Source organism: Symphalangus syndactylus, chromosome 11, assembly GCF_028878055.3.
Source record: "Symphalangus syndactylus isolate Jambi chromosome 11, NHGRI_mSymSyn1-v2.1_pri, whole genome shotgun sequence".
Taxonomy (NCBI): Eukaryota; Metazoa; Chordata; class Mammalia; order Primates; family Hylobatidae; genus Symphalangus; species Symphalangus syndactylus.
This window is the reverse complement of record NC_072433.2, coordinates 75,596,442-75,616,463: the sequence shown is the minus strand read 5'-3', so window position 1 is coordinate 75,616,463 and position 20,022 is coordinate 75,596,442. Positions and strand designations below refer to the sequence as shown.

General features: G+C 35.4%; 1 protein-coding gene across 11 annotated transcripts in view; it reads left to right on the top strand.

Annotated features, from left to right (window-relative positions):
• Positions 1–20,022, top strand: part of TMEM161B (transmembrane protein 161B) — an 84,726-nt gene that overhangs the window by 27,721 nt on the left and 36,983 nt on the right. For 7 of the 11 annotated variants that reach the window (XM_063612222.1, XM_063612220.1, XM_063612217.1 and 4 more), the window contains 3 exons: positions 182–285; positions 12,582–12,665; positions 15,173–15,270. In XM_063612222.1, coding sequence (XP_063468292.1) covers positions 182–285; positions 12,582–12,665; positions 15,173–15,270 — 286 coding nt within the window. The other 4 variants (XM_055232946.2, XM_055232944.2, XM_055232947.2 and 1 more) reach the window with 3 other exon arrangements.

The following is a 20,022-nucleotide window of genomic DNA, read 5'->3' as shown; positions in this document are numbered from 1 at the left end:
TCCTACATATTTTTGATCTGCAGTTGTGGAACCTGCAGATATGGAGGGCTGAGAGTAATGTATTTTAATAGTAAACTCATTTTTCTTAAAATGTAATTTTCAAAATGTACAGAAAGTTTTCCAGCAATGTCCCCAAGTCCAAATTCATTCATTATTAAATTTGTTTGTTTTTTTTACACAGGGTGTGATAGGTATACAGCTGGTTGTTACCATGGTGATGGCCAGTGTCATGCAGAAGATTATACCTCACTATTCTCTTGCTCGATGGCTACTCTGTAATGGCAGGTAAGGCAAGGATAGGCTGATTTCAACTGACACTTTCAATCTCTAGTTTACTAAACTGATCAACTTCCTAGTTACTGTTTCTAAAACTATAACAAAGGGAAGTCATAAGAAAAATCTAGCTTTCTTGTTTCTCTTAAAAAAATAATTATTTTTTTTGAGACAAGACCTTGCTGTGTTGCCCAGGCTATTCTTCAACTCCTGGCCTCAAGCAAATCCTCCCACCTCAGCTTCCCAAAGTTCTGGGATTGCCTCGGTATAGCTTCCTTATTACTCTTAGTTTGAGATATTAGTAGTTTATCTGTTTAGCACAAAGGTAATAGGGTCATGGACAAGAATTCAGTCCTCCCACCCCTACCTTCTTTTTTTTTTCGGTCTGTGGTCACTGAAAACACCACATATTTTTCTAATTACCTTAAAAAAATTTGGTCAACAAGGGAGTGAGAAATTGTAAATCCAAGTGCTTAAATATTTTTGCCATTGTTTGAAGAAAATACTGAAAGCATATATTCTGTTGGTGGCTCAGTCCAGAATTTATTATAATACAGATATTAGGAGTTCTTAGTTTTACTGCAAAGAATTTTAAACTGTTTAATTTAGCAATGGGGGGATAAAGTTATGTTGTGGGATTTTAATTTTGTCTACTACACTATAAGCTCACAATCCCTACTCCTTCCACAAAGGAGCTAAGTAGGCTTGCTGAAACATGTACCTCCCACCCCCCAAAAAAATTAGATTAAAAAAGTATAGGTATAGATACAGTGGGGCAAAATCACGGAAAGTCTGCACACAGAAAAACATGCCAAAATCCTGTGTAATTGTGAAAGGTAAGTGATAAATTTGGTACCATAACTATTTATTTCAATTTTTCATTTCAGTTAAATAACCAAATTTTGTTACTGCTTTCTTTTGGTTAGGCCTATTGAAGTTAGAAAAACAATGGATACCTGTCCTAGTAATGATTTCATGTTCTACAAGACAAATACGCTTTTCATTCAGGGTCATCCCATTTACAAAGCTTAAATTTCCTTCACATAATTTATTTTCTATTTTAAGTTATTTATATTCTTCCCTCTGCTTTCTACTTTTTCCATATTGATGTTTAGTATTGAAAAATATTCAGACTGCTTTAAAATTTTTTTGGAACAATGTGATATACAGGTGTGTGTGTATGTATAATGAATGTGTGAGAGAGCTGTTCACAAATGCACATTTTTAGGAGCAAAATAAATAATGACTAAAGTTTTGGTAAAGTGTAAAATAAGTGAAAATAATCTTTAACTATTTTTTTTATTATGTAGGCTTAATATGCCTGTGCAATCTTGTTTACTGATTTAGCTTAGCAAAACCATTTTCAAAGATCAGGAAAAGATAAACATCAGCTGGGCAAATTATCATTAATTTGAAGTAAAAAGTAAACTACATAACATACATTAAGGTAGCTTACTTTCTCCTGAGAATTGCGTGTTTCTAAACTGTGTTTATGATGTAATGTCACTTCCATATCTCCTTTGTCTGTAAAGACCTTGACAATCTTGTCCCATTTTAGTGTACATGCATTTTCATCTTGTTACATATTCTATTTTCCATCTATTTCTATAAAATTTGTACTCACTAGTGAAAACTAAAGCCTGAGAGATCAAAAAGCTGATTATCTTTATTAATATTGGAAGATTTATATTTAAAATCTTTTTCTGATAAGAATGTGTCGTAAGTATACATAGATAATTTGAGAGTAAGCTCAGCCTTTAAAAAGAAACACGAAATTGGTTTTCTTTGTGATCTTGACTTGCTTTTGTAAATAGATTAACTTTTGTGTCAATTAATGCTGCCTTTAATGCCATATCAGGTTCTAAGGATATCGAGAAAGTCTAGTAATGGTTACTTTTCTGCTATAGGTAGTTTCATTTCCTCTCAATTTTGTTTTGTTTTGTTTTTAAGATTATCTACCTTTTTTAATGTTAAGTCTTGAAATTTTGAGGTCATGTTGTCATTTATCTCAATCGAATAAGATTATTGATTTTATCCTTTTGGCATAATTATTGTTTTATGAGCCTTTTGTACTATATAATGATTCTGTTTTAATAGAAAAAAACCTAAAATTATAAATTGCGTATGTAAAAATATTACTGATCAGAAATGACAGTTTGCATTTTAAATCATATCATGCAGTTGAGTTGAAGAGAGAAATCTGAGGGCATTCTTTAGGGTCTATAAAGTGCTTAAAGGAATTTAAGGAGATAGGATCATGAATTTTTTTTACAACTATGAATAGTGTAGGATGGCTTGGGAGTGACTATATTGAATAGAACTATTTAAAATAACTATTCAAGTAAATAGATGTGTAGATAACATGAGAGATTAATCATGAGTGTGACAGAAGAAATTTGTTTCTGTATATATCATGTTAATATTCATTTATTCCATTGCTATCCTAAATTGTAAATAAATGTTCTTTTTTTAGTTATGGCTTCTCTTTTGGTGTCAATTAATCTGTCTTGTCTCTCATTGACCTCTTTCCCTTTGAAATGGAGAGTTTGAAGTTGCAGCTGATTGTAGTGCAGTTCGCCCTCCATATTTCTGGATTCAGCCAATCATGGATCAAAAATACTCAGAAAAAAAATATAGGTTTAAGTTAAAAAAAATACACTGTAAAAACTATATAGCATCTATGTTGTATTAGGTATTATGAGAAACCTAGAGATTATTTAATATATAAAGGAGAATGTGTGTAGTTTTTATGCAAATAAAAACTTTTATATAAGGAGTTTTAGCATCTTTGGATTTTGGTATCCTGGAAGGGGTGTTGGGGGTATTGGATGGTCCCCCACCTACCCCCAATTTCCCTCAGATACCTGGGGACAATTGTATGTTGACTTAATGAGTAAGCCATTTTCCTGAAAGAGTTAATACCTTGACAAAATAAACAATTATACTTGAAGGAATAAGCAGCTTTTACTTACAAATTAGCAGTTTGTTGATTTTTAATATTAAAAAATTGACTTATTTTGTAGCTCTTGTTAAATAACACATATTGCTATTAGTATTTTTTTTAGACTGTTCTTTTAAACTTTTTTTTTTTTTCAAGAAACTGTGTATAGTGTTTAGTCTGGTTTAACTCCATTAATATTACCCTTATAATTGTTTAAAATTTTATACCGATACAATTTTTTAAATGTTCTGTTTCATTTAGATCTGTTCATTGAGAGCTAGGGAGATGTGCTGGTATGTTACAACTTCCAAAATCTCAGTGTTATAAAATTAATGAAAGTTTCTCAGTTTCTTCAGACAGGAAGCAGGGTCAAATGGGGAATCAGAAAGGGATTGGGCAGCTCTCCAGGTAGGTCCCTCACAAAGTGATGACTCAAGGGCTCAGCTATCCTCCGAGCTATCCTTCTTCCCTTATGGCTCCTCTGTTCCCCCTGCTACCTTGGAGTCCCCTGCTAGATTGCTGTGCCAGTTGGTAAGTGAAGAGAGAGTGAGCTGTGGATCTTTCAGGAGATTCTTAAGTGTCAAACTTAGAAGTAGATACATCATTTTTGCCCACATTACATAGGCTGGGGCCTTGTGACTAGTTCTGGCCAAAGTGCAGAGGAGGCTGGGAAATAATACTTATGATATAAAAAACAAGATTGGTGAGTACCTAGTTACTTTCTGCCATAGGTGATATTATCTCCATTTTTACAAATGACAAAACAAGTTTTAAATGATTTACTCAGTTTCACACACTGATAAATGAAACAGATCCAGACCTCTTATCCTGAAAGTCTGATTCACAGTCTAGTATTTATGTGATTTATGGCTGCTCATCAGTTCATATCTTGTCCTGGAACTGTCATACTTGAACAGAGTTTTAAATTTGGTTGGGGAGACAAATACAACTTTTCTACAATCACTGTGACTTTTGTTGGCAGTTTACAGAGTAATTTATTTAAATTATTTTCCTTTTCTATTTGGTTTTTCAAGCCATACTTTGTCTTTTAGAAGATATCCTACAGGTTATAAGTAGTATGCAGTTCACTTGCCACGTTCTTATGGATTCTCCATGACAACACAATCAGCTTTTATTTTAAATTAAATTAAAAGGCACATCAGCATTTGATTACCAAAAGCATGCTAAGTATTAAGTAGCGTTTAAGAACCTAATGCCCTCACACTATCTCTTTCTCTTTCCTTCCTAAAAGGGAAGAAAAATCCTAAGAAGTTGCTTCTCTGTTGTGAACTGCTTTCCCTCATGTAAGGAACACTTGTTCTAACAGTTGGTCATATCAGTTAAAGACGTTCTTATCATGTCCCACATACCACTGATTTGTAGCCAAAGTATTCACTACTTTGTATTGTAATAAAAGTTCCTTTTTGTTTTGAAGTTTGCTTGGCCCCTCTTTTCTTGGAGAGGTAAGTGTTAGGTTATATTCTTTGTACATTTGAATAGTGGGTTTTGCATGAGGAGAAGGATACTGCTTTTTCTCTGTGATAGCTTCCTTGCTGAACCTGCTTTCTGTTTTTTCTAATTGCTCCGTTCTTAAACCTCATGCATTTTTCTCTACCCCTTTATCTTCCGAAGTCTACTTTGGTCTGCTGCTTCCCTTCGTAAGTCCCTCACTGAAAATATATTATGGTCAGATTTATTCTGATTTTTGTCTCATCCCATGTCAGTTAAAGAGGGTGTTATAACACCTTCATATCCAATTGCTCTAATTCTTTTTGCCTGTTCTTTATTGCATGTTGCCTGATCCAGTAGTCTGCAAGTTCCCTTTGGTGAGAGAAACCTACCATTCAAATGCACAGTAGGTGGGACCTATGACCTAAGGGAAAGGTTTAAACCTTCAGCTACTACCCTTAATGGAATGCCTGAGTCCTTGCTCTCCTCGCCTTAGCTTTTCTAACTTCCATTTCCATAATGTTCATGATATTCTATCAAAATTTCCAACAAGTGTATATAATGTGTACAACAAATAATATTTTAGCTACTTGTGCTGCAAGATTGTCTAGGTTTTAAGTGGTATTTGTTTTCGCTTAAGCCTCCCTGCCACTGGTCAAAATTATAGATTTAGAATGGAGACTAAAACTGTCATTAGTGACTGTTTTAGTAGGTTAGGGCTGCTATTACAATGTACCATAGACTGGGTGGTGGCTTATCAACAGCAGAAATGTATTTCTCAGTTCTGGGGGCTGGAAGTCTGAGGTCAGCATGCTAGTATGGTCAGGTTCTGGTAAGGACCCTCTCTCAGGTTGCAGACTGCTTACTTCTTGTATCATCACCTGGTGGAAAGAGAACAAGCTAGTTCTCTGACCTTTTAAAAGGGCAGTAATCCCATTAATGAGGGCTCCACTCTCACAAACTAGAAACTCCTGAAAGTTCCCACCTCCAGATACCATCACATTGGGGATTAGATTTCAACACAAGAATCTGGGGGGGTGGGGGTGGTGGGGACCATAAACATTCAGTCTATAGCAGTGACCTATGTTGTATATCATGAAATAGAGTTTTATATGATTATGTATTAAAGCTTATTTAGCTTGTGCTACTAAAACTATGCGTTTGTGTGTTTGCACACATTTAGGTTTCTATTTTAAATTTCTGAAAGTTTTATTTCTTAAAATTTCTAAAGCACTATAAATGCTACTTAAATTTTAAAAATAAAGTCTAGGTCATGACATTCTATATTTTCTGCTACATATTTTTTCAGTGTTGAACTATTTTATTAAGAGTTGTAGTTGTCTGATAATATTTTATATTAGAGGTTTATATAAGAATGATCATTGAAAAATTAATTTAGTAGAGTACAATATCAGATTGGCTTTATTATCAGAGTCACTACAGATAATCTGAGCATAAGTAAAAAAAGCCACCAAGTAGCCAAGGTAAAAGCTATGTACTGAAAGTTGTATATTTAACTTAAATATGAAAGGCTTATTTATTTATTTTAGAGACAGGATCTTGCTATGTTGCCCAGGCTGGTTTCAAACTCCTAGGCTCAAGCAATCCTCCTGCCTTAGCCTCCCAACGTGTTGGGATTACAGGTGTGAGCCACCACACCCAACTGAGTTTTTAAGTGAGATTCTGTTAATACTTACTCTCTGTTTTCTAAGAAATACATTTTTTCCCATTTCAAAAACAGTACATTCTACATGCTGCATTCTAATGACTTTTATATCTGTATCTATCTTCCAAGCCCATATTAGAAAGGCAAGCATAGTGTAGCAGTTGCAAGCAGGCAGTCATTTTACTGAGATAGACATACCACTTAATACCAAAGGAAAAGACTGGAAATTGAGACCAGAATACAAAATGTAGTAGCTGGGAGCCATACTATATGGAATCAAACTGTATATGCAACACTGACTGGTAAAGAAAATTGTGAAACTGTATTTGTAGGTTTTACTTGGAATCTGTGATCACAGACCTTAGATGGCTGCTTTATACTGCCTGGCAGAATTTGTATGCTATACTTCTCAGACAACTTTTTCAACCTAAATCCTTTCTCTCCAAAACTTAAGCATCCCTACCTCAGCCTCACCCTAAGCTCTTGAAACCAGAGCCCATCACACTCATCTGTATACTACCAAACAACAACTCTGGTTAAATGTGCAGCCCCTCTTCTTTAAGTTTGTAAAATGTATTTGATCACCTGCTCCATTTCAGTTGGATTATTCCTGTTACCACACACACTTTTTTTTAAAGTTCTCCCGTTTAAAGTAACAACAACAAATAAAGAAGTCACAGCCCTACTTCTCTCCCCCTTAAAAAACAAAGCCCCTCCATATCCATTTCTTAGTTTTTGGCCATTCCTCTATTTCCCTTTGTAGCCAAATTTGTTGAAATGTTGTCTACATAAACTTTACTTTTTCACTTTCTCATTAACTAGTGTTATACTATCTTTTAGTTCCTTTTTAGTTGGTTTTATTAATCCCTATGGATTTAGGTACCACAATTATGTGATCACCTCAAATTATCTCTGAACTGCAGATTCTAATATGTAGTTGCCCTCTTGTCATTTTTACTTGATGTCTCATGGGTACTTAAAACTCAGCATTTTTAAGTTCTTGATTTCTTCCTGATCTCTTCCATATCAGAAAAGGTACCATCATCTTCAAATCAGAAATGTAGATATTATCCTTTATTGCTTACTTTTGTTCACTCTCTACCTTTAGTCCATCAGCAAGACCTGTTGATTCACTGCCCTTGTCTCCCTCTAATTCACAGAACAACCAAAGGAATCTTAAAATGTGAATCAAGTTATTTATCTACATTGCTTTGAGACCATTATTTAGCATAAAATCTGAAGTCCATACTATGACCTATTAGCCTTTGCATGATCTGTTCCTTTCTTACCTCTTCAGCCGCCTCTTATGTTTCTCCTTGAAGCTCTTGCCTCATTGGCTTTTAGTTACTGTAATGTCCTATGTTCTTTCATGCCTCTGTGCTTTTGGACTTGGTGTTCTCTGCCTGGAATGCTCTTCCTCTGTTTTCTCATTCTTTAGTTGCTGGTTAAATGTCTCAGAGAAGTTTTTCCTCACCTAATAGCTAAGGCTATCTCTCACATTTTCACCACTTGTTTCATTCTTTCATGTGGTATTACAATTTATTTTTCACTATTTAATTGGTTAAATTTTACCCCAACTGGAATATAACCCTCAAAAAGGCAAAGGCTTTGGATTTAATTGGTTGTGATTCTATCTCCTCTGCCTAGCAGAGTATCTGAATACAGAAGGATCTCCCTAAGTGACTGAAAAATGAATGAATGGGTAGGTGAGTAACAGACTAGAAGTGACCCTAAAAGTATCGAGCATCCTTAGATTGCAACTTTGAACAATAATTCTTACTAATAAAGATAACCCCGAGTTATCCCATAGGAAATGTAATAAATCTAAGCCATTTTAGAGAAATGAGTTTACAAAATAAGATTTAACAAACATGAGTATATTTAAAAAGAAAATGTGTCTTAAGGCCGGGTGTGGTGGCTTATGCCTGTAATCCTAGCACTTTGGGAGGCCAAGACGGGCAGATCACGAGGTCAGGAGGTGGAGACCATCCTGGCTAACACAGTGAAACCTCATGTCTACTAAAAATACAAAAAATTAGCCGAGCATGGTGGCGGGCGCCAGTAGTCCCAGCTACTCGGGAGGCTGAGGCAGGAGAATGGCATGAACCCGGGAGGCAGAGCTTGCAATCAGCCAAGATCGTGCCGCCGCACTCCAGACTGGGTGACAGAGTGAGACTCCGTCTCAGAAAAAAAAAAAGAAAAAAAAATAAGAAAATGTGTCTTGAAATATTTCATTACTATAGGGCTCTAAATAAAACCTAATTTTTCCTATACTGAGAGTTCTTTCACTAATTATTATTTCTCAAAGCTGAACAACTAAGTTTAGTCTTTATACATGAGTTATTCTGGATCATGTTCTTTTATATGAGTTATTTCTTGTAAGTGTTCTTCTAAATGTTATGCACTCATCTTCATTATTTGTGGATTTTGTTTTGTGATTTGCCTACTTGCTAAAATTTATTTGTAATTCCAAAATCAGTGCTTTTATGGTCATTCGTGGACATAGACAGGGACGAAAAATTTGAGTGGTCCATACATGCATGTTCCTGGTTGAGGTCTAACAAGGCAACAGTCTGCCTTATTGTTTCGGCTGTCATACTGTAAACAAATTTCTTTTTTATGATCTGTTTAGGGCCACATTTTTTTACAATTTTGCTTTTCATTGGTGATCTTGCTGTTTAAAATGGCCCCCAAGCATAGTGCTGAAGGTAGTGTCTAGTATTCCTAAGCACGAGAAGGCTACCTTATGGAAAAAAATTCCTGGAATGACACACAGAACTCAAAAAAAAATGCTATACTTAATGATTACTGGTATTAGATAAGCTTTGCTCAGGGATGAGTTATGCTTTTGGCTGTGAATTCAATGTTAGTGAATTAATGATATATATTAAATAAGATATCTTTAAACAGAAACACACATAAAACAAGCTTGGGTATTGATCAGTTTATGAAAATGTTATGACCAGAGGCTCGCAGGAACCTAACCCTGTATTTCCCCTAGGAGCAATGGTTCAGTGTTTGCGGTGACTTTATAAAACATAACTACCACGAATAATGAGAATCAATTCTGTAAGTTAAAATTCCAGTATAAATTCAGGAAGTGCCTCCTTACCTGTTTATTGTAATTTAGGGACTTTTAGGTTGGGATATATATATTTTTTATCTTAAATTCATTAGGCAAAGAACTGAATTCCTTTTGGTTCAGTTACTCTTTTTGAGCACTTGCTATATGCCAGTAACTGTACTAGCTTTGAAGTATACAAAAAGCAAGAAAGCCATAAAATCTTTTCTCCAAGAATCTTTCACTTAGGGTAACATTCCATTTTAATCCAACTTATCTGAAACCAACTGGGTATACTGCACTTGTATTCTGACAGTAATTACCTGGAGTTAGTACAGACCCCACAGGTTAAAGGCGAAGTTCTCCATAAGACTGTCCCTACTTCAGATACCAGTTTCAAGTTTTCCGGGTACCCAGGCCACCTGCACTTCTCACTTATTAATAGGCTACGAATTTGAGGATTTCCATGATCCCCTCAGATCCAGTAATCTGCTAGAATGATTCATAGAACTTAGGAAACTGCTTTATCTATTATTACAGTTTTATTTAAAGGAAGCGCATAGGGTAAGTTCTGGGAAAGAGCAGAGTTTCCATGCCCTTTCCCTCTGGAGTCTGAGGATTTTACCCTCTGGGCACATCAATGTGTTAACCAACAGGAATTTTCTCAGAGCTTTGAAGTCGAGAGTTTTTTTGAGTTTCATTATATAGGTACAATTTTAAGTCATTGATACAAAATTGATTGCAATGATCCAACTCAATTTCCAGGCCCGTCTCATCGCTGGAGGTCAAGTTCCTGAAAGTCCTGACCCTCTAATCATGTGCTTGGTGTTTCTGATAATCAGCTCCATCCTGCAGCTATCTGGGGCCCACCTTGACCTACCTCATTAGCATAACAAAGATACTTCTACACTCTTGTTTTTATAAGGACTTTTAAAACTCTGTGCCAAGAACTGGGGACAAAGAGCAGATATATTTTTTATTATACCACAAGAAGACTGCTTGTAAACACTAAGAGATAAATTAAGAGTTTGCCAAGTAGGGGCATAGGTGTTTACAAGGAGAGAAGAATATATGCAAAAAGCAGCAAGGGATGAAAGAATTTGTGAGGAAGAAAATGTCATTTAGTCAAGCCAGAAAGTGTCACCTTCAAATGGGAATGGTTGAAGGTGAATCTGGAGAAGTAGGCATTGGTCAGATCTTGAAAGGCTGTAGAAGCAAGAGATAATGCATGACCCCCATACACATGTGGGCCTTGAAATATGTGTTTTAATGGGAATTTTCAAGTATACGAGGAGTAGATAGAATTATGAATTCCTGTGTACTCATCACAATTAGTAGCTGGTGGACAAACTTGTTTCATCTGTACTTCCCCCAGCATACATTTCAGTGTATATATCAAAAATAATGAGATTTTTAAAAATTACCACAATCTCATTATCATACCTAAAATTTTTTAATATCATCAAATATTCAGTCAGTACTCAGATTGCCAATTCTACAGTTGTTGTGGTTTTTTTGTTTGTTTTGTTTTGTTTTATTTTTGAGATAGGGTCTTACTTTGTTGCCCAGAGTGGAATGCAGGGGCACAATGATGGCTCATTATAGCCTTGACTTCTCAGGCTCAAGCAGTCCTCCCACCTCACCCTCTCTCCGGACCACAGGTGCATGCCACCAGGCCTGCCTAGTTTTTTAATTTTTTGTAGAGGTAGGGTCTCACTGTGTTGCCCAGGTTGGTCTCAAACTCCTGGCTTCAGACAATCCTGCAGCCTTCTAAAGTTCTGGGATTACTGGTATGAGCCACCATGCCTGACCTGCAGTGTTTTTAAAACAGCAAATCAAAGAGACTGTGTGCCATGGCTAATGCTTGTAATCCCAGCATTTTGGAAAGCTGAGGAGGGAGGATCCTTTGAAGCTAGGAGTTCGAGACTACCCTGGGCAACCAAGTGAGCCCCTGTCTCTATTTTGAGGACGGGGGGAACAGCAATTGGGAAATTTCAAATTTAAAAAATCTAGATTTTTGTAATTGAAGAATTGGGGGGTCTAGCATACTAGATCTGCATTTTTTCCTTTATAATAACAGGGCCTTTGTCAAAATTTTTGCCTAGCTGCCTTATTCATTGCTTTTCCCTGTGAGGAGCCTTGGAAATGATTTAAACAGGCATGGGTCTTGATAAGATTTGTATTATGGGAAAATAAGTAAAGGTGGTCCACCTTTCTGTAAGATAAAAAAAAAACCAATAACTAGAGGTAAGCTCAGATGGATTTGATAAGTAATGTGTCCACAGGAAGGCAGGGAGGATACCAGTGAGAGAATTTTGCAGTAGTCAGATGTTCAGAGGAAGATACACTGAACTAAGGTCTGAACTAAGGTCTCTGCAGTAGGGCAGAGTTTAGAATTTTAAGAGTTGAGAAACGGAATTAATAATAACATGTGGAGAGGGCACATTGAAAATAAGATATGAATATCAAATTTAAGTGATTGGTAGATAGTTGGGATGACTAGGCAAGCCATGAAATTCAGGATGAGCCACTTGGTGCTTGGGAGGGAATAATTGATTAATTTGGATCGTGAGTATTTCTTCACTTCAGATTAAAGTATTTTGACTGTGGTAGAGAGGAATACAACCAGTTGTTGGATCCTTACCTGAGGAAGGTTAGATATAGCTAACAGTAAAGTGTTTTGTAATACAGTGATTTTCTGTAATCATTCTACAAACAAAGTTTGAGAATTCTCAAACTAAATTAAAAAAGGGAAAGAAAGGAAAGACTACCTGTAAATGTGAGAATTCATTCAAACAACTCTCTTTTTAAGATAACTCTCAGTTCCTTCAAATGAGGAATTGGTAGAGAATTAATGTGCTCCTGCCCACTTGGCTACAGACTTCACTTTATTTACTTTTAATAATAAGCCTGTATAATCTTAACATGTATTAATACATTGTCATTTGTAAGAAATATACATACAAATGGCATTGTAGGACCTGGCATCTAGTAAGTGGTTGGTAAGTGTCTGCTGGATGTTTATCCAGCTTTTAAAGTTTAAGAGGTAATATTTGTTTCAGATTACAGTTTTCACTTGATATTTCTCGACAGTGTCTTCACAAATATGAAACTTAATAAATATTTATAGGATAAAGAATAATTCTGGTGATTTTAAGCGCTTTATTTAAAAGGATTCTTTTTTTGCTTAGTTTGAGGTGGTATCAACATCCTACAGAAGAAGAATTAAGAATTCTTGCAGGGAAACAGCAAAAAGGGAAAACCAAAAAAGATAGGTAAGTTATATTGAGCTTGTAAAGTGATATTTAACACAATTTATATAAATACATTTTTATGCTTTGATTAAAGAAACGTACCAATTATGTTGTAAGTAGTTGATAAATTTGAGATCAAAACCCATGAAAATCTAATCTGTAGTAATATATACACCAAAATAGTGATTATTTTACTCAAGAAGTTTGTTTAAATCATGAAAACAATATAGCCATCATACTAAAGAAAATGTAGTTGGGGGTTGATTGGGAGAGACTCATAACCCATATCTTTATCCTACAACTCATTAAAGATGTCAGTTGGTTTGGGTTATTTTCCAGTTTTTGCTGCTACTGTGTATTGTGGCATTGGGGAAATTAATCTGCTCTTGGCCTCAGTTTCCTCATTTTAAAATTAAAAGGAATGGACAATATAACTGTGTAGGTCCCATCAGCTCCTGAATGTTCTTTTCATGTTTAAAGTTTATGAAGAGAACTGCCTACTAATTAACCTCACAGAGCAGATTATAGTAGCCTCATCTGTGAGTTGGAAAGAGTAAACAAAACAATGTTTTGAATAATCCTTCCAGCATTAAAATTTTATATCTCTATTTAAATAGAATTCTTAGGGAAAGTGTATGTTAATTACCTCTCTGAATAGACCCTAGTTTTCTCAACTGGGGATCCAGGAGGACTTCTTAGGTCCCCTGTGACTCTGAAATCATGATTGATTGACAACAAATTATAACCATATTTCTCATGTATATCATAAAAATGCTAACCTAGCCTAATACATTTATAGAAGCTACAAAATAATTAAACATTAATGATTATTTGACATCAAATTGGAAATTTGAAAAGACTGTCTTTTTTGATCTTACTACCATCCTTTTTCACTTATCATTACAAATATACCTGGAAGCTCATTGGAGTATTAATAGTAAACTTTCCATCTTTTTATTCCAGTAGTTAAGTTCTTTAATAAAATAGTCCTGCCTAACATTATAGTTTCCAGAGCACTTTTATACGCAGTTCTACTTAATCCATAAAGCAACCAACCGTGTTAGCTAATAATTTAATTTACACTTTACTAATGAGAAGCTAGGATCAGAGATGTTAAATGAGTTGCCCAAGTTTACATAACTAGTAAGGTTACATACTGGTAACCAGGATTTGAATCTAGGTTAGTTTTTAGTTTCTGTTTCTTTTTTAACTATTCCACTTCCACCTATTTATAGCTACCATGTTCAACATTTGTAAAATTTAGTTATGTAGAAAGAGTCTCACTCTGTCACTCAGGCTGAAGTGCAGTGGCACAATTCTGGCTCACTGTGGCTTCAACCTCCTTAGGCTCAAATGATCTCCCCACCTCAGCCTCCCGAGTAGCTGGGACCAGATGCATGCAACACCATGCCCAGCTAGTTTTTTAAAAAAAAATTTGTACAGACAGGGTCTCCCGGTGTTACCCAGGTTAGTCTCTCCTCAGATTAAGCAGTCCTCCCGCCTCAATCTTCTTGGCCTCTCAAAGTGTTGGAATTACAGGTGTGAGCCACTACACCTGGCCTGAATCCTTATTATAATGCCCTGTAATGAATAATTCTGTTCTGCAGTAATTTTTAATAGGTTGAACATGCCTTATAGTTACAAAAAGACACATTAACATTGCTGCCTTGTTCCTAGTAACAAGAATTATTGTTTGGTTTGTTAACATGAAATTATTTTTTACTGAGGCTTTCCAGTTTTTTATTCAAAGATAAATGCAAAGTTGTTTTTCAGTATTGAAATAAATATTATTAAAACTTAGTTGAAGCTGGCCATGGGGGTGTGTACCTGTAGTCCCAGCTACCCAGAGGCTGAAGCAGGAAAATTGTTTGAGCCCAGGAATTTGAGTCCAGCCTGGGCAACTGCATGTCTGAAGAAATACATAAAGTAATAAATTGAAACCTTAGTTTATTGCTTTCTATATGTTTGTCTTTAAAAATTAAATTTGGGAATCATACAGATACACCGGAAGAATTTGTTTTCCTTCATCTGTGATTTTTAGTAAAAACTATTACAAGTTAGTCTTTCATGTTTCTGAATTTCTCATACACATAAATCTTTCTTCAACTCTGACTTGCATATGGTTCCGGGTCTGTTTATATGTATGTATGTGTGTGTGTTTATACATGTCACTTCAAGGAGAAGTGCACTTTGTCTTCATTTGCATTTACTCTTGTGCTTAAAGAGAAAAGAGAGTAGGAGAAATGGGTGTGAAATGCTAAGCTAGAAAAAAAAGATTTTGTTGCAGTAACTAATTTAGGTAATTATTTCCCTGGTAATCTGTATATTCACATGATAATTTACATTCAAATTTTATAGTACCCTTTTAAAAACTTCCTTTGAGTACTTTACCTCCTTATTGATGAAATATTAGAAATTCTGCCTTTTCACTGTGAAATTTAAGACTTCATCTGTAATTAGTTTGAAACAAGCACTTGGATAACAGTGTAGGTAACTTGTTTTTTGTGTCACTTGTCTGATTTTTATAGGAAATATAATGGTCACATTGAAAGTAAGCCATTAACCATTCCAAAGGATATTGACCTTCATCTAGAAACAAAGTCAGTTACAGAAGTGGATACTTTAGGTAAGGGAAATCTTGGTAAAATGTTCTGTAAATCTCAGTTTTATATTATAGTAGTGAAAGTACTTTCATTTTAATCATTAAGTCCATTATACAGAATATGGAATCTTTCTAAGAACTTAGAAGCTCAAATGACTTCATTTGAATTAAATTTATTTTTTTGTTCACCTAACTTGTATTATTTTTCCTATTTTTGGAAGAGGCTAACTTACACAAGTTTATTACGCAGTTTCTGTTTATTAGATTGTGATCACAGTCAATTTTTATTATCTAGAATTCTTGACTTCCTTTTACTGTTTATTTCAGTCTGCCCTTTTCTAATGTGGCTTGCAAAACTGCATTTGAAATGTCCGGCCTTGAGCAGCCCAGGGGTTGGGGTGCCTACTTTTATGCAGTTGAAAAATTGAGTATGACTCTTTACCCCCCATAACCTAACTACTAATAGCCTACTGCTAACCAGAAGACTTACCAATAACATAAAAAATCAACACATATTTTGCCTGGGCGCAGTGGCTCACGCCTGTAATCCCAGCACTTTGGGAGGCCAAGGTGGGCGGATCATGAGGTCAGGAGATGGAGACCATCCTGGCTAACATGGTGAAACCCCGTCTCTACTAAAAATACAAAAAATTAGCCAGGTGTGGTGGCAGGTGCCTGTATTCCCAGCTACTCAGGAAGCTGAGGCAGGAGAATGACATGAACCCAAGAGGCGGAGGTTGCAGTGAGCCGAGATCGCGCCACTACACTCCAGTCTGGGCGACAGAGCGAGACTCCGTCTCATAAAACAAAACAAAACAAAACAAAGAAAACACATATTTTTTGCGTCATATGTATTATATAATGTGTTATAACAATAAAGTAAGCTAGAGAAAAGAAAATATTATTAAGAAAATCACAAGGGAGAAAAAATATGTTTCCTATTAAGTGGAAGTCTTCAACACTGTGATAATTCACTTTCAGTAGGCTGAGGAGGAGAAGGAAGAGGAGGGGTTGGTCCTGCTGGTCAGGGGTTGCAGAGGTGGAAGAGAAGCTGCATATAAGTAGACATGCACAGTTCAAACTGTATTGTTCAAGGGTCAACTGTATTTCTATTGAATTACCCGTATTTTATTCTCACATATAGTAGAAAGGAAAATGGTTTTAGAATAATGAACTGGATTAGAAATCAGAAAAATTTACTTATTCAAGATTTACTTTCATCCATTTCTTACTTCCAAATATGTCATTTAGTTTTCCTCCTATATATTATGTAATGACAGTGATTCTAGTTTAAAATAATATTAATATGAAATTATTTGAATCCTAGAAGGGAAAGGCATCTAAGTTGATATAATTTAAAACACTGGTTTTTAAACTTGGAGATATATCAAAACCACTTGATGAGTTCTTTGAAATGATTCCCTACTCCCATCCTTGAAGATTCAGTAAATCTAGAGTAGGTTTTGGGAATTTGTATTTTTAAAAGTGCTCCAAGTGATTTTGATTTTTGACTAGGTTTGAGAACCACTGGTTTATGTGATAAATGAAATGATGCGTGTTTTTAAAAAATAATTTTGATAATGTCATATAAGGTGTCATTATGTAATTTGACCCTTCTTGGGTTAAATCATACCACCATCAAAAAATCTTAAGAGGTCTAGCATCTCAAATAGGATTATTTTGTGATACAAGGTGGCTTCAAAATATGTGAAAGTTTATTATTACATCTGTAAAGGTTGTATGTATATGTAAACATATGTCCTAGAACTAAAAAATATCAGTGAAGAACAATATAAATCACTTGTCTAATATCATTTAGACTTTTTTTTTTTTTTTTTTGAGACGGAGTCTCGCTCTGTCACCCAGGCTGGAGTGCAGTGGCGCTATCTTGGCTCACTGCAAGCTCCACCTCCTAGGTTCACGCCATTCTCCTGCCTCAGCCTCCCGAGTAGCTGGGACTACAGGCCGAGTAGCTGGGACTACAGGCGCCCACCACCATGCCTGGCTAAATTTTTGTATTTTTTAGTGGAGACGGGGTTTCACCGTGTTAGCCAGGATGATCTCGATCTCCTGACCTCGTGATCTGCCCGCCTCGGCCTCTGAAAGTGCTGGGATTACAGGCGTGAGCCACTGCACCTGGCCCATTTAGACTTTTAAGACTGGTTATGTCTTCCTCTATTTTCTTTTTAACTATTTCACATTCAACATTTAAAACATTTAAAGGCACTTTGACTTTTTGATTAGTAGTTGTCACATTTGTTTCACTACTCCTATATGTGCGTACTTGTAGATTAGTAGTTGTCACGTTTGTTTCACTACTCCTATATGTGCTTACTTGTATAAAATGTTCACAGACGTGTATAAATACAAGAATATATAAACATTCTTCCTGATTTTTAGTAGTTTTGACATTTTTACTAATAATGTTGATTGAATAATTTGTCAGCTAATTAACTTTAATAAGATCTTAAAATTATTGAGTATCAGACATTATTATAATATTTTACTTGTATTACCCCATCCGCACAATTCTGAAGTGGGTAACTGTTACCAGTTTTTTTTTTTTTAACTCATTAGAAAGAAGAGTTGAATAACATGGACAGGGTTACACACTGAATGTGGTACAGCCACTCAGTGAGAACTAGGCTATTTCAATGAACTAAAAAAAAAAAAAAAAAAATGAATTTAGGGTATTGTAGCTTTAGCATGTAGTTTATGGAGTATTTGGTTTCACTTTTAGGATTTTGAGAACTAGTTGCAAATGATACTCGTTTATCAATTGGTCATGTAATATCAAGAGCATTTCCAGCTAACCAGAATAGCATAGCAGGGAGATGTTCATATATGTTTGTAAGTTTTTGTAGTCATTTGTGAATGCATGTTGTATATATGTGATTAGGTGAAAGTACAGGGTTTTCTGTCTTAACTTCTTTTGACTTCAATATTTTATTAAAAGGCATATATATAATTGTATTATTGATTACACAAAGAATATAACACTTGAGTTAAATAGCCAAGAATATATATAATTTGTACTTTCATGGAATGTATGTTATTGATGTCCCAATAATTATCATGAAAGTCTATCTTAATTTGTATTATCTGTTATAAGAACCTCTTAAAGAACATTAGAACTTTTGAATGTCACTTCACTGTTTGCTATGAGTGAGTTCCGTGGAGGAAGTCCCTATGAGTATGGGTAGGTTTGGAGAATTAGAATGTTTATTTCAATTATTGATAATAAAATTGAAAACCTTAAATGGATTTTGGTCTATCCTTTCCATCCACTTCCCTGACCTCCTTTCCGATAGAAAGCTCGGTATGGGTGATTTTTTTTTTTTTTCTTAGGGGGAAGGGATTGAGGGTAAGCATCCTGTAACCACATCAGGATCTTTCAGGCTTATTTTCAGAAGCTGTAGGTCAATCACAATAGAAAACCTAAAGCAGGGCTGGGGGCAGTGGCTCATGTCTGTAATCCCACCTCTTTTGGAGGCCGAGTCAGGAGGATGGCTTGAGCCCAGGAGTTTGAGACCAGCCTGGGCAATATAGTGAAACCATGTCTATACAAAAAATAAAAAAATTACCCGAGTGTGGTGGTGTGCATCTGTAGTCCCAGCTACTAGGAAAGCTGAGGTGGGAAGATTGTTTGAGCCCGAGAAGCTGAGGCTGCAGTTAGCTATGATCACACCACTGCATTCTCAGAAAACCTAAAGCAGTTAACCTAAAAGTTAAAGTACGTTGAAGCAGATTGAGTATCAAAATAACTTGATGCAAATTTAAAAATTAATTATAAAAGGATTTTGGATTATTAAAATGTTATGATCATCTTATAGAAATGGTATAAAATTTGGTTAGTTTGTTTTGATACTGCTTTTAATAGGTCTTACTGTATGTGATATTTTCAAAATACTTTTTCTATAAGGATATCGTATCAAGTGTAATTGTATTATATTTTATGACTAAAAATTGTCCAAAGCAATGCAGATCATTTTATTATGTGCCATAAGAACATCTGAATTGATGGTTATGTACATGATTTACTTCTACATTTTTAGGAGGCCTTCTAAAAAATGATGTTGATGTTTTGGACTACACTCTGGTAGAAGTAAACCAGAATACCTATGCCAACTGAGATGCAAAGGGTGATGGAATTATATTTACTTTCAAAGAATGTTAATTTCAATGTAAACTTAAGAATGGAATAGTTTGTTGAAGGGGTATGGTTTTATGGAAAATCAACAGACATTTTATAAACTTTTTTGCAGAACAAAATAGGGTATAAGAGGTATATTTAGTTTATTATTTTATTTTTCTTGAGATGGAGTCTCGCTCTGTCACTCAGATTGGTGTGCCATGGTGTGAACTCAGCTCACTGCAACCTCCACCTCCCAGGTTCAAGCTATTCTCCTGCCTCGGCCTCCCAAGTAGCTGGGACTACAGGCACCTGCCACAATGCCCGGCTAATTTTTGTATTTTTAGTAGAAGTGGGGTTTTGCCATGTTGGCCAGGCTAGTCTCGAACTCCTGACCTCAGGTGATCTGCCCGCCTTGGCCTCCCAAAGTGCTGGGATTACAGGCGTGAGCCACCGCGTCCGGCCTTATTATTTTAATCTGTACTATCTCACAGAATTACTAGTTTACAATTAGTACAGCCAATAATTGTAACATAAAGTTTAACTCTTACTTCACAAAAGTGAACAGTATAACTAAATCGTTGTGTTCCATACTAAGTTGTTTTCTAAAGTTAAGGTATCATAGCTAAATATTTAAAAGAAAA